This window comes from Oncorhynchus mykiss, chromosome 23 (genome assembly GCF_057628025.1).
Source record: "Oncorhynchus mykiss isolate SJ-2025 chromosome 23, ASM5762802v1, whole genome shotgun sequence".
NCBI classification, from domain to species: Eukaryota; Metazoa; Chordata; class Actinopteri; order Salmoniformes; family Salmonidae; genus Oncorhynchus; species Oncorhynchus mykiss.
The window spans coordinates 41135724-41149843 of NC_143044.1; the positions used below are offsets into that span (position 1 = coordinate 41135724).

General features: G+C 43.3%; 1 protein-coding gene across 2 annotated transcripts in view; it reads right to left on the bottom strand.

The window, feature by feature from the left end:
* LOC110503027 (kinesin-like protein KIF19) overlaps positions 1–14120 on the bottom strand; it is a 76325-nt gene that overhangs the window by 51662 nt on the left and 10543 nt on the right. For both annotated transcript variants that reach the window (XM_036960747.2, XM_036960746.2), the window contains exon 2: positions 12800–12880. In XM_036960747.2, coding sequence (XP_036816642.2) covers positions 12800–12880 — 81 coding nt within the window. The remainder of the gene's footprint in view (positions 1–12799; positions 12881–14120) is intronic.

Here is a 14120-nt window from a genome sequence, read left to right on the forward strand (position 1 = left end):
TTGGCATGCACTTGTTCCAACGTCAGTACTTGCACACTACTTACAATGAAGCAACATATTGGACATGCATACTAAGTAGTACATAACTTGATGCCAGAATAGAAGACAAAAGTAGCTTTTAAGAACGACCTATAATGTTGGTTCACAAGGTGACGAACTGCATCATCTGGGAACGACCTGTAGTGTTGATTTAAGAACGACCTGTAATGTTGATTTAAGAACGAACTGTAACGTTGACTTAAGAACAACCTGTAGTGTTGATTTTAGAGCGACCTGTGGTGTTGATTTAAGAATGACCTGTAGTGTTGATTTAAGAACGACCTGTAGCGTTCATTTAAGAATAAACATGACAAAAAGGCACCAAAAAAGGGGGTGCTAAACAAGATCATTTTAATGAGATTTCAACATCGCCGACCCATGAGGAGTTAGCTGTAGATGCTAGCTCCCAAGAGTTCCCCACAGAACCTAATCAAAATGACCTAATGGCTGCTATAAATTCACTAAGCAAGAAGGTGGATACAAGGCTGGCTGATAGCAACCTATAGCGTTAATTTAAGAATGACCTGTAGAGTTGATTTAAGAATGACCTGTAGTGTTGATTTAAGAATGACCTGTAGTGTTGATTTAAGAATGACCTGTAGAGTTGATTTAAGAATGACCTGTAGTGTTGATTTAAGAATGACCTGTAGTGTTGATTTAAGAATGACCTGTAGAGTTGATTTAAGAACGAACTGTAGCAATGATTTTAAGAACGAACTGTAGCAATGATTTTAAGAACGAACTGTAGCAATGATTTTAAGAACGAACTGTAGCAATGATTTTAAGAACGAACTGTAGCAATGATTTTAAGGACGAACTGTAGCGTTAATTTAAGAACGACCTGTAATGTTGATTTAAGAACAACCCGTAGTGTTGATTTAAGAACGACCTGTAATGTTGATTTAAGAATAACCTGTAATGTTGAGTTAAGAATGACCTGTAATGTTGATTTAAGAATAACCTGTAATGTTGATTTAAGAATGACCTGTAGTGTTGACTTAAGAACAACCCGTAGTGTTGATTTAAGAACGACCTGTAGTGTTGACTTAAGAACAACCCGTAGTGTTGATTTAAGAACGACCTGTAATGTTGATTTAAGAATAACCTGTAATGTTGATTTAAGAATGACCTGTAGTGTTGACTTAAGAACAACCCGTAATGTTGATTTAAGAACGACCTGTAATGTTGATTTAAGAACGACCTGTAGTGTTGATTTATGAACAAGCTGTAGTGTTGATTGAAGAACGACCTGTAGCATTGATTTAAGAATGACCTGTAGTGTTGATTTTAAGGACTACCTGTAGTGTTGATTTAAGAATGACCAATAGCATTGATTTAAGAACGACCTGAATTGTTGATTTAAGAACGACCTGTAGTGTTGATTTAAGAGCGCCCTGTAGTGTTGATTTAAGAATGACCTGTAATGTTGATTTAAGAATGACCTGTAGTGTTGATTTAAGAACGACTTGTAGTGTTGATTTAAGAATGACCTGTAATGTTGATTTAAGAACGACCTGTAGTGTTGATTTAAGAACAACCTGTAGTGTTGATTTAAGAACGACCTGTAGCGTTGATTTAAGAATGACCTGTAGCGTTGATTTAAGAATGACCTGTAGCGTTGATTTTAAGAACGACCTGTAGTAATGATTTTAAGGACGAACTGTAGCGTTCATTTAAGAATGACCTGTAGCGTTGATTTAAGAATGACCTGTAGTGTTGATTTAAGAATGACCTGTAGCGTTGATTTAAGAATGACCTGTAGCGTTGATTTAAGAACGACCTGTAGTGTTGATTTAAGAATGACCTGTAATGTTGATTTAAGAACGACCTGTAGCGTTGATCTAAGAAGGACCTGTAGCGTTGATTTAAGAACGACCTGTAGCGTTGATTTTAAGGACGTATTGTAGCATTGATTTTAAGCATGATCTGTAGTGGTGATTGTCGGAACTAGAAGCACAAGCATTTCACTACACTCGCATTAACATCTGCTAACCATGTGTATGTGACAAATACAATTTGATTTGATTTGATTTAACGATGACAGATTCTCCATCCTAGAGGGGGAGATCAACAATTTCCAGGCCCAGGGACATGTACAAGTCTGTGGTTACCTAAATGCCAGAACTGGACAATAACCTGACACCCTCAACACACAGGGGAACAAACATCTACCTGGAGGTGACAGCATCCCCCCCCCACTTGCCCCCCTAGGCACAACTACGACAACATAACCGGGTCACAACTCCTGCAGCTCGGTCGCACGCTGGGTATGTACATAGTCAATGGTACGCTTCGAGGGTACTCCTATGGTAGGTACACCTACAGTGGCAAGAAAAAGTATGTGAAGCCTTTGTAAATACCTGGATTTCTGCATAAATTGGTCATATAATTTGATCTGAACTTCATCTAGGTCACAAAAATAGACAAACACAGTCTGTTTAAACTAATAACACACAAACAATTATACGTTTTCATGTGTTTATTGAACACACCTTGTAAACATTCACAGTGCAGGGTAGAAAAAGTATGTGAACTCTTGGATTTAATAACTGGTTGACCCTTATTTGGCAGCAATAACCTCAACCAAACGTTTTCTGTAGTTGCGGATCAGACCTGCACAACGGTCAGGAGGATTTTTTTTCAGTTCCTCTTTACAAAACTGTTTCAGTTCAGCTATATTCTTGGGATGTCTGGTGTGAACTGCTCTCTTGAGGTCATGCCACAGCATCTCAATCGGGTTGAGGTCAGGACTCTGACTGGGCCGCTCCTGAATGAATATTTTCTTCTGTTGAAGCCATTCTGTTGTTGATTTACTTCTGTGTTTTGGGTCGTTGCCACTGGGAAAATGTAGAAAATCCTCCAGAGTAAAATGTCACTGTTGTATGATTCATTTGGTTCACAAAAGTACTCAAAATACACTACATACAAAAGTATGTGGACACATGCTCGTCGAACATCTAATTACAAAACCATGGTCATTAATATGGAGTTGGTCCCCCCTTTGCTGCTGCAACAGCCTCCACTCTTCTGGGAAGGATTTCCACTAGATGTTGGAACATTGCTTTGGGGACTGGTTTCCATTGAGCCACAAGAGCATTAGTGAGATCAGGAACTGATTTTGGACGATTTGGCCGGGCTCGCAGTTGGCGTTCCTATTCATCCCAAAGGTGTTCGTTGGGGTTGAGGTCAGGGCTCTGTGCAGGACTAAGGGGCCTAGATTAACCATGACAAACAGCCCCAGACCATTATTCCTCATCCACCAAACTTTACAGTTGGCACTATGCATTCGGGCAGGTAGCGTTCACCTGGCCGAAGTTTGGCATTACACATGGTGGTCTTAGGCTTGTGTGTAGGAGTCAGGAGGAAGCTCAAAGGAACACAATGCTCCGTACTGATGATGTTTAACAGTAACAGTACTGGCCGGAGGGCCGAGAGACCACACACACACACAACACAATAAACCACATACACACAAACAAAGTTACACATAGGCTGATATTTTTCAGAGCTGATCTGATTGATGGTACATATAGTCAGGGCTCCAGATTAACGCCTTCCCCTGGTGCCATTCACTTTTTCAGTTGGTAGCACCAGCCCATGATTTGACCGCACCCCCAAAAATATAGAAATGTGGACTCACACAATTAAAACATTTGTAATAATCCAATAAAGTCATTAAAGTAATTCACAATGGTTTATTATTATTAAGAAGTGTAATTGGCTACTGAGATGGTATTCAATAAATATAAGGAGGAATGTATGAAGATATTTTGATATGCAACCTCATCCAGTGATGGTATAATATAGCAATAATAGTGACAATCAAAATAGGGCTTCAGAATTGTCTGATTTTTCAGATCTGATTGGTCAAAAGACCAATGAGTGAAAAAAAGATCAGAAGTGGTCTGCCTTTGTAAATGCAGCCTTCAATACACAATATATGGCACACACAGTCATAAGTGACTCTAATACACTCATGTTTTTGTATGAAAGTCTTGCTCAACAGCCTAATAATAATAATAATAACTAGGTGATTATTACCCTGTACATAACTAGGCGATTATTACCCTGTAAATAACTAGGTGTTTATTACCCTGTACATTACTAGGTGATTATTACCCTGTACATAACTAGGTGATTATTACCCTGTACATAACTAGGTGATTATTACCCTGTACATAACTAGGTGCTTATTACCCTGTAAATAACTAGGTGATTATTACCCTGTACATAACTAGGTGATTATTACCCTGTACATAACTAGGTGATTATTACCCTGTACATAACTAGGTGTTTATTACCCTGTAAATAACTAGGTGATTATTACCCTGTACATAACTAGGTGATTATTACCCTGTACATAACTAGGTGATTATTACCCTGTACATAACTAGGTGTTTATTACCCTGTAAATAACTAGGTGATTATTACCCTGTACATTACTAGGTGATTATTACCCTGTACATAACTAGGTGATTATTACCCTGTACATAACTAGGTGATTATTACCCTGTACATAACTAGGTGATTATTACCCTGTACATAACTAGGTGATTATTACCCTGCACATAACTAGGTGATTATTACCCTGTAAATAACTAGGTGATTATTACCTTGTAAATAACTAGGTGATTATTACCCTGTACATAACTAGGTGATTTTTACCCTGTAAATAACTAGGTGATTATTACCCTGTACATAACTAGGTGATTATTACCCTGTAAATAACTAGGTGATTATTACCCTGTACATAACTAGGTGATTATTACCCTGTACATAACTAGGTGATTATTACCCTGTACATAACTAGGTGATTATTACCCTGTACATAACTAGGTGATCATTACCCTGTAAATAACTAAGCAATTCTTACCCTGAAAGTCATTTAGAGTTGCTTAAAGCACTCCCTGCTTTGTCACTACTCACACTGTAAAACACAGTGTTCAGGGTCAGTGTCACGAACCTCGCCGAGGATGGTGCCTCTTCCTGTTCGGGCGGTGCTCGGCGGTCGTCGTCGCCTGCCTATTAGCTGCCATCGATTCCCTTTCCGTTTGTTTTGGGTTATTGGTTAATTGGGTACACCTGTTTTTTATTAGGGTTTGTTTGTAGGGTATTTAGGGGCACTAGGCCCGCTGGGTATTTGTGCAGGCTTGTTTTTGTTACTCTGTGTTTTGATGGTGTGATTTATTCTTGTATTTATTCTCCGGACTGTTTAGTCCTGTTGTTGTTTTGGACTGGCAACTTATTTACGCCCTGTGTGTTGGCGTTACTGTTTTTGTTGCGCTGGGGAATAAATCTGAAGAAACGACTGAACCCTGCTCTCTGCGCCTGATTCCACCCACCACACCTAGTAGATCGTAACAGTCAGACTGTCCATTACTGTCTATCAGTGTTCTCATGTTAACCTCGCTGCACAGAAAATAGGCCCCTTTGTTTTGATGCAATCTCCAACCTGCTGTGGCTCCCTCCTTCCCTCAATTTCGTCATCCCTCCCTCCATCCCTCTAACCATTGGGCTTTATTTATCACCACTTCCCTCCACAGAGTGCCAGCCAGGAGTGGTGTCGCCATTTATGGCCATTTCATTAAATATTCCTGGCTCTACCTCTGTGGCAGAACTGACGGAAGTTAAGTCTTTGGCTGCGGCTAAAGAAAGACGCTGCTGGGGTTTGTTTGGTTCCTATCCCCGTCTCCTGTCCAGGAACTAAACACGACACTTCGTTAAAGACTGACGCTGTTTGGACAAAGTCACTAAGTCTATCCCTCGGAAACACTAACAGGGCTATTGTGTGGCTTGGTATTTCACCCAGTAGATATGGGAGTTGATCAAAATTGGATTTGTTTTCAAATTCTTTGTGGATCTGGGTAATTTGAGGGAAATATGTGTCTCTAATATGGTCATTCATTTGGCAGGAGGTTAGGATGTGCAGCTCAGTTTCCACCTCATTTTGCGGGCAGTGTGCACATAGCCTGTCTTCTCTTGAGAGCCTGGTCTGCCTATGGCAGCCTCTCTCAATAGCAAATCTATGCTCACTGAGCCTGTACATAGTCAAAGCTTTCCTTAATTGTGTGTCAATCACAGTGGTCAGGTTTTCTGCCACTGTGTACTCTCTGTGTAGGGCCAAATAGCATTCCAGTTTTCTGTTATTATTTTTTTTTCTTTCCAATGTGTCAAGTAATTATCTTTTTGTTTTCTCATGATTTGGTTGGATCTAATTGTGTTGCTGCCCTTGGGCTTTGTGGGGTCGGTTGTGTTTGTGAACAGACCCCCAGGACCAGCTGGCTAAAGGGACTCTTCTCTAGTCTCGCTATCTCTCTCTCTTCGCTCTCCTCTCTCCGCTCTCTCTTTCGAACAAGCCACCTGTTTCTGAAAGGGGGTGTTGGGCAGGTAAACACATGAGATGATGAGATGCATCGTGGGAGTTCCACTCCACAGAGAGAGGCGTTATGGACCGGTTTTAACACACAAACAGAGCCCAAAGGGAAAAGAAGAGCTCCCCATGTACAGGCTATAGCTTACTTTGAGTGATGTACCGCTCGCTCCCTGTGACACTTAGAATCCCATACACAGACAGACTCCAAACCTCCAAAACAAAAACGAAATGGTTATGGTCCCTTCGCTTCGTCTACACTGCATGTAAGGCGCATCTTTACTGAACGAATTAATGGTTAAAGTAGCTAATAGTCCGACCCTGCTTCCTCTCTACTCTCTTTCTCTCCTCTAACACCGAGCAGATAAATCCTCCCTCTTATGGCAGTTAAAAACAACAATGGCCCTGGTGGTCTCCATGGTGACGGACAGGGCCTCCCTATAAACATTGTCCCATGTGCTCCCTGTGTGTGTGGGTGACAGCCCTTCCCTGCCAGACTTCCTGTAAACTGTCCCTACAGCTACTGGAGAGACATCCTACACGGCACACTATCTGACACATCTCTCAAGAGTTTTGCCACTCACACCACCACACCAAACCACACCACCACAGACCACCAAACCACACCACCACAGACCACCAAACCACACTATCTGACACATCTCTCAGAGTTTTGCCACTCACACCACCACACCACACCAAACCACACCACCACAGACCACCAAACCACCACACCACAGACCACCACACCACCAAACCACACCACACCACCACAGACCACCAAACCACCACACCACAGACCACCACACCACCAAACCACACCACCACAGACCACCAAACCACACCACCACAGACCACCAAACCACCACACCACCACAGACCACCAAACCACACCACCACAGACCACCAAACCACACCACCACAGACCACCAATCCACCACGCCACCAAACCACACCAGATAGCCTGGCACTGTGAAAATGATTTATACCTCACTCTTCTGGCACTCCGTACAATTCAATAATTTGTATTTAACAAATTAGCATGGGAAGCTTATACTATAACAATGTCTTTAAATGTAGTGTCTTTGTCAATTGTTTGTAAAGTTATTCCCATTTTAAGAAGAATGCTTAGGAAGACATTGTATACAGTATTTCTGTAAAAGTAGTGGCTTAGTGGGTTGATAACGGCTAGGAACAGTTGATTAGTGGTTTGAATACGGCCGGGAACAGTTGATTAGTGGGTTGAATACGGCCGGGAACAGTTGATTAGTGGGTTGATAACGACTGGGAACAGTTGATTAGTGGGTTGATAACAGCTGGGAACATCAGAACAGAGAATCTTGTTTCTGATGGTCTGAGAGCCTTTCGGCAAGCTCAAAGTGGGCTGTCATGTGCCATCTCAACCAGCTTCATGAGGTAGTCACCTGAAATGCATTTCAATTAACAGGTGTGCTTTGTTAAAAGTTAATTTGTGAAATGTCTTTCCTTCTTAATGCATTTGAGCCAATCAGTTGTGTTGTGACAAGGTAGGGGTGGTATACAGAAGATAGCCCTATTTGGTAAAAGACCAAGTCCCTATTATGACAAGAACAACTCAAATAAGCAAAGAGAAAGGACAGTCCATCATTAGTTTAAGACATGAAGGTCAGTCAATCTGGAAAATGTCAAGAACTTTGAAAGTTTCTTCAAGTGCCATACGCACTACCCTCTGTAGTGCTATGCGGTCCGAGGTCGAGCAGTTGCCATATCAGACAGTGATGCAACCAGTCAGGATGCTCTCGATGGTGCAGCTGTAGAACCTTTTGAGGATCTGAGGACCCATGCCAAATCTTTTCAGTCTCCTGAGGGGGAATTAGGTTTTGACGTGCCCTCTTCACGACTATCTTGGTGTGCTTGGACCATGTTAGTTTGTTGGTGATGTGGACACCAAGGAACTTGAAGCTTTCAACCTGCTCCACTACAGCCCCGTTGATGAGAATGGGGGAGTGCTCAGTCCTTTTTTTCCTGTAGTCCACAATCATCTTCTTTGTCTTGATCAAGTTGAGGGAGAGGTTTCTGTCCTGGCACCTCACGGCCAGGTCTCTGACCTCATCCCTATAGGCTATCTCGTCGTTGTCAGTGATCAGGCCTACCACTGTTGTGTCATCGGCAAACTTAATGATGGTGTTGGAGTCGTGCCTGACAGTGCAGTCATGGGTGAACAGGGAGTACAGGAGGGGACTGAGCACGCACCCCTGAGGGGCCCCCATGTTGAGGATCACCGTGGCGGATGTGTTGTTAACTACCCTTACCACTTGGGGGCGGCCCGTCAGGAAGTCCAGGATCCAGTTGCAGAGGGAGGTGTTAAGTCCCAGGATCCTTAGCTTAGTGATGAGCTCTGAGGGCACTATGTTGTTGAACGCTGAGCTGTAGTCAATGAATAGCATTCTCACATAGGTGTTCCTTTTGTCCAGGTGTGAAAGGGCAGTATGGAGTGCAATAGAGATTGCGTAATCTGTGTATATATTAGGGTGGTATGCAAATTGGAGTGGGTTTCTGGGATAATGGTGTTGATGTGAGCCATGACCAGCCTTTCAAAGCACTTCATGGCTACATACGTGAGTGCCACTGTAAACTCAGTGAAACCAGTGAGACTGAGCTCATTTATATGTGGCTTCCTGTTCTGTCTCCACAGGTGATTTATGAGGGTTGCTTTTATATAGTCTAAATATGCACTGCATTGGTGAAGGGTCAACAGTAACACCCGTCTGTCTCCCCACTTACTCACCACCACCATGTGGGCTGAATACACACCATTCAGTGGATATCATACAGGGGCTTCCAGGGAAGAGAAGTGGGGGAGTCATAACCCAAATAAGATGTATGATACATGTATGTGGGCTCCATGAGCCATTTTCAGCTGGATATGAATGAACAAATTATTTGTGGTGTCAAAGTGACTATACATTTAAAAAAAAGGGCAATCCAAGTTGCTACCCTAATGAGTAGTGACAAAAACAATAAGAACTAAGGTACATTTACTTAACATTTAAACTGCCAACATCTTAAAATGATATGTAAAATTAACAACGCAGATATGGTCCTGCGTATTACCTCTAGGGGGAAATACAGTTCCATCTACCACAGTCATGGCTATCAGACGGCCTTCAACTATCTTCTGTCCCCCACCCACTCAGCAACGATGGAAGGTGGTGCCATTTTTGTGGTGTCCCTGGAGCAATTGGGGTTAGGGCACAACAACAGATTTTTCCACCTTGTCGGCTCCAGTGTTCTAACCAGAGACCTTTAGGTTACTGGTCCAATGCTCTAACCCCTGGGCTACCTGCTGCCCAATCTGGATAACCTCCCATCCAAAACAATTCGCCAAGGTGCCAACTGTAAACACATATGAACTATAATTCTCAAATAGCACCAGCCCAAATGTCATTTGAAGTACAGTTCTCAATGGTGTGGTTCATAACACTCTGGTTCTGAGCCACCCATGACTTTCCCTTGTCCATGACAGACAGGAGGAACTGGATTCACCTCCAGAAATGGCTCTGCTCGCTATCCTCGTAACAGGTGAACTAGGTAGAGTAGGGCTGTGGCTGGGAAGCTCCAGAGAGTAGGTGGCAGGCAGCAGGCTTAGCTTCCCTCTAAAGCCCCTCAGTGAGCTCATCCACAGAGAGAGAGTGAGAGAAAGCAAGAGAGAGAGGGGTGGTGGGAGCAGGCCAGCCACCAGCACCAACCTAATCGGTCTCAGCATGACATATCTGGAGGGAGCAGAGGGCGTCATATGGTGCCTGTTGCACAGACACAATCAGGAGGAGGGTGCTTTATACTTAGTCCGTCAGCCATTCAGTGTATTTATGTGTTTGTTAGGGGGTGGAAAGGTGATTTGAGGTGTGAGTGTACTACTCTACGCAGAACCACCACAAAGTGTTTCCATTCTTTCACCTTACCTTTGTTTTTGTAGAGCATAACATCAACCATGTATGTCAAGTTGATATTGTTTTATTCTACCAATGAGAAAATAGTCACCAACAATGTTGACAGAGCTGTTGTAAAGGGAAAGGAACATTGTCACAACCTCACTCTCCAACTAAGGTGCATGGATTAGGAGGCAAACTGTTGTACACTCTTCTAGGCAGTGTCAGCAACAATACACCATCCCACTGGGCACATGCTTAGCCTACTCCTGGTGATGACATCATGACATCATGAATTGCTTTTGAGAATCACAGGCAGACAGGCAGACCGACAGAAAGCTAGGTCTCCGTCCCTCACTCACAATTAAGGCAGATTATCTCCACCAAGACTAACAACAAATGAGTGATGACAGACTTATTATGAGAACCATAGAGATCATATCACTCACTTATGCCATTTAAAGGATCTCTATGATGTGAGCCATATCAAATCTTTCACCAGAATAGGCCATGTTATCAAAGCCTGTGCCTGAATGCTGGTCTGTTTCTGGTCTCTAGCCAAGTCCTTATGTTGTCATGCCAAGCCAAACATGAGAACAGCTGCCTAGTCCCTACAGTAAATCACCCGTTAAGACTTGGACAACCTCATCCAAATCAGTCACAATACCCGTCATCATCATTTTCACCCTCCTCCTCATCACCATCAAGTGGTCTCAATGAGGGACACACCTGGAGGCTTCTAATTGGCTCCAGATAAATATGCTCCCCAATGACCCAATAGGAGCACTGCATTTTCCCTGTGCTGCATATCACAGATTCCTGGGTCATGCTTTTCAATTAGGAAAATTCATGAACTGAATGGAAATAGAACGCACGCCAACTCCCAACTCCATAGAGACTGAATACCTCAGGTCAGGTGTGTGATCTGGCCAGAAGACTTGTTAAAGGCTATCTGAGATGTTCTCCATATTGACAACACAATAAATTCACAATAATATTCTCTATGTTCATAATAGTGTCAGAATGATAAATTGTGGGTCTCAAATTGTGGCTACATCAATGACAGGAGCATTCAATTACAGCACAAAGCTGTTTCACACACATCATGTCCTCCATTGCTACAGTACAGAACTGTCTTGGCTGCCTCCTTTCTTCAGAAGGATTCCAATTTCCTTCCTCTATCAGAGAAGTCACTCTCTAAGCTATAACAACCCACTGAGCCACCCAGTGGATGGAAGCACAACACTTAGAGCCATCCGCATGTGTCTTACACACACAGACACACACGTCTCACACAGACACGTCTCACACACACACGTCTCACACAGACACACACATCTCTCACACACACACACACACACGTCTCACACATCGCACACACAGACACATCTCACACACGTGTGTGAGACGTGTGTGAGATACGTGTGTGTCTGTGTGTGAGATGTTTGAGACGTGTGTGTGTGTGTGTATGTGTGTGTGTGTGTGTGAGATATGTGTGTCTGTGTGAGACGTGTGTGTGAGACGTGTCTGTGTGAGACGTGTGAGTCTGTGTGAGATGTGTGTGTCTGTGTGTGAGACGTGTCTGTGTGAGACGTGTGTGTGAGACGTGTGTGTGAGACGTGTCTGTGTGTGAGACGTGTCATTGTCATTGTGTGAGACGTGTCTGTGTGTGAGATGTGTGTGAGACGTGTGTGAGATACATCTCACACACAGACACGTCTCACACACAGACACACACGTCTCACACACACACAAATCTCACACACAGACACGTCTCACACATCTCACACACTCGTCTCACACAGACACACATCTCACACACACGTCTCACACACACAGAGACACACACGTCTCACACACAGACACATCTCACACACACACACACACACAGACACACACACATCTCACACACAGACACACACCCTAGGGCGGCAGGGTAGCCTAGTGGTTAGAGTGTTGGACTCGGTTACTAAACCGGAAGGTTGCAAGTTCAAATCCCGGAGCTGACAAGGTACAAATCTGTCGTTCTGCCCCTGAACAGGCAGTTAACCCACTGTTCCTAGGCCGTCATTGCAAATAAGAATTTGTTCTTAACTGCCTTGCCTAGTTAAATAAAGGTACAAAAAAATATATATATATATTTTTTTTTTACACAGTTATCCACAGCACTTGGTTTAGACCAGCCATACTGTGATAACTGAAAAGTGCATGCACCTGCAGATACATTATAAATGTGTGACTGGATGTGAGAGAGAGGCCTGAAATGGAAACAGACGCGAGCACGCACATCATGCTTAGCGAGTACCACTTTCTCCTGACTCAGTACCTCTGCCTCACAAACACACGTGACGGTCTTCATCATGCGTCTTAACCCGATCGTGCCACCTCAAAAGCTAGTTAATGAGGCGACGTAAGCGGGACACTTCAGGCTAAGGAGTACGTTTCACACATCCTCATGTGTTACACACACACAACCTCTCACCTGGTCGTCCAATCGGTGGGCTACAATAGTGGCTGCCTCTTCCTGCTCAGAATCACTGAGGGGTCTGATCCTAAGAGCCACCTGGGAGCGAGAGACAGGTAGAACACCACAGGGTTAGAGCTTTCACAGAGAGGAACAGGGTTGGAGCTTTCAAAGAGAGAGGAACAGGGTTAGAACTTTCACAGAGAGAGGAACAGGATTAGAGCTTTCACAGAGAGAGGAACAGGGTTGGAGCTTTCACAGAGAGATGAACAGGGTTGGAGCTTTCACAGAGGGAGGAACAGGGTTGGAGCTTTCACAGAGAAAGGAACAGGGTTAGAGCTTTCAGAGAGAGAGGAACGGGGTTAGAGCTTTCACAGAGAAAGGGACAGGGTTAGAGCTTTCACAGAGAAAGGGACAGGGTTAGCGCTTTCACAGAGAAAGGGACAGGGTTAGAGCTTTCAGAGAGAAAGTAACGGGGTTAGAGCTTTCAGGGAGAGAGGAACGGGGTTAGAGCTTTCAGAGAGAAAGGGACAGGGTTAGAGCTTTCAGGGAGAGAGGAACAGGGTTAGAGCTTTCAGAGAGAAAGTAACAGGGTTAGAGCTTTCAGGGAGAGAGGGACAGGGTTAGAACTTTCAGAGCAAATGGGCTGGGTCCTGGTCAAAAGTTGTGCACTTCATAGTTAATAGGGTGCCATTTGGGACGCACACATTAACAGCATCAAAGAGATTGCTTATTCACACCACAGCAATGGCCTTGATGTCATTCACTAGTCCACAAGAGCACAGGATAAAGTCAATTATCATTGTCATTTAAAATAAACAAATAATTCACAGTTTAATCGTTTCAAAATCCTTTATAAAAGTACACCTTAGTCATGTGTTACAGTTACGTTGTATTTTTAACACAGTAACTTTAACTCTGTAAAGTCACTGTGACATGTGCCTCTCTCCATCTCTTATCCAAGCTCTCTCTCTGTCAAAACACTCTTCACGGCAGTGAGCTCAATTACGGCCTGCACTACAGGGAGGTGTTTCTGCAGAAGAAGAAAACCTGCTCTCTAGATTCTGTATAATTACTATCATAGCATGGAGGGACATTATGACACTCAGATGAGACAGACCAAGTTATAGACTGATACCCCATCCACGCATGATCAACTACAGTGGGGCAAAAAAGTATTTAGTCAGCTACCAATTGTGCAAGTTCTCCCACTTAAAAAGATGAGAGGCCTGTAATTTTCATCATAGGTACACTTCAACTATGAGAGACAAAATTAGAAAAAAAATCCAGAAAATCACATTGTAGGATTTTTAATGAATTTATTTGCAAATTATGGTGG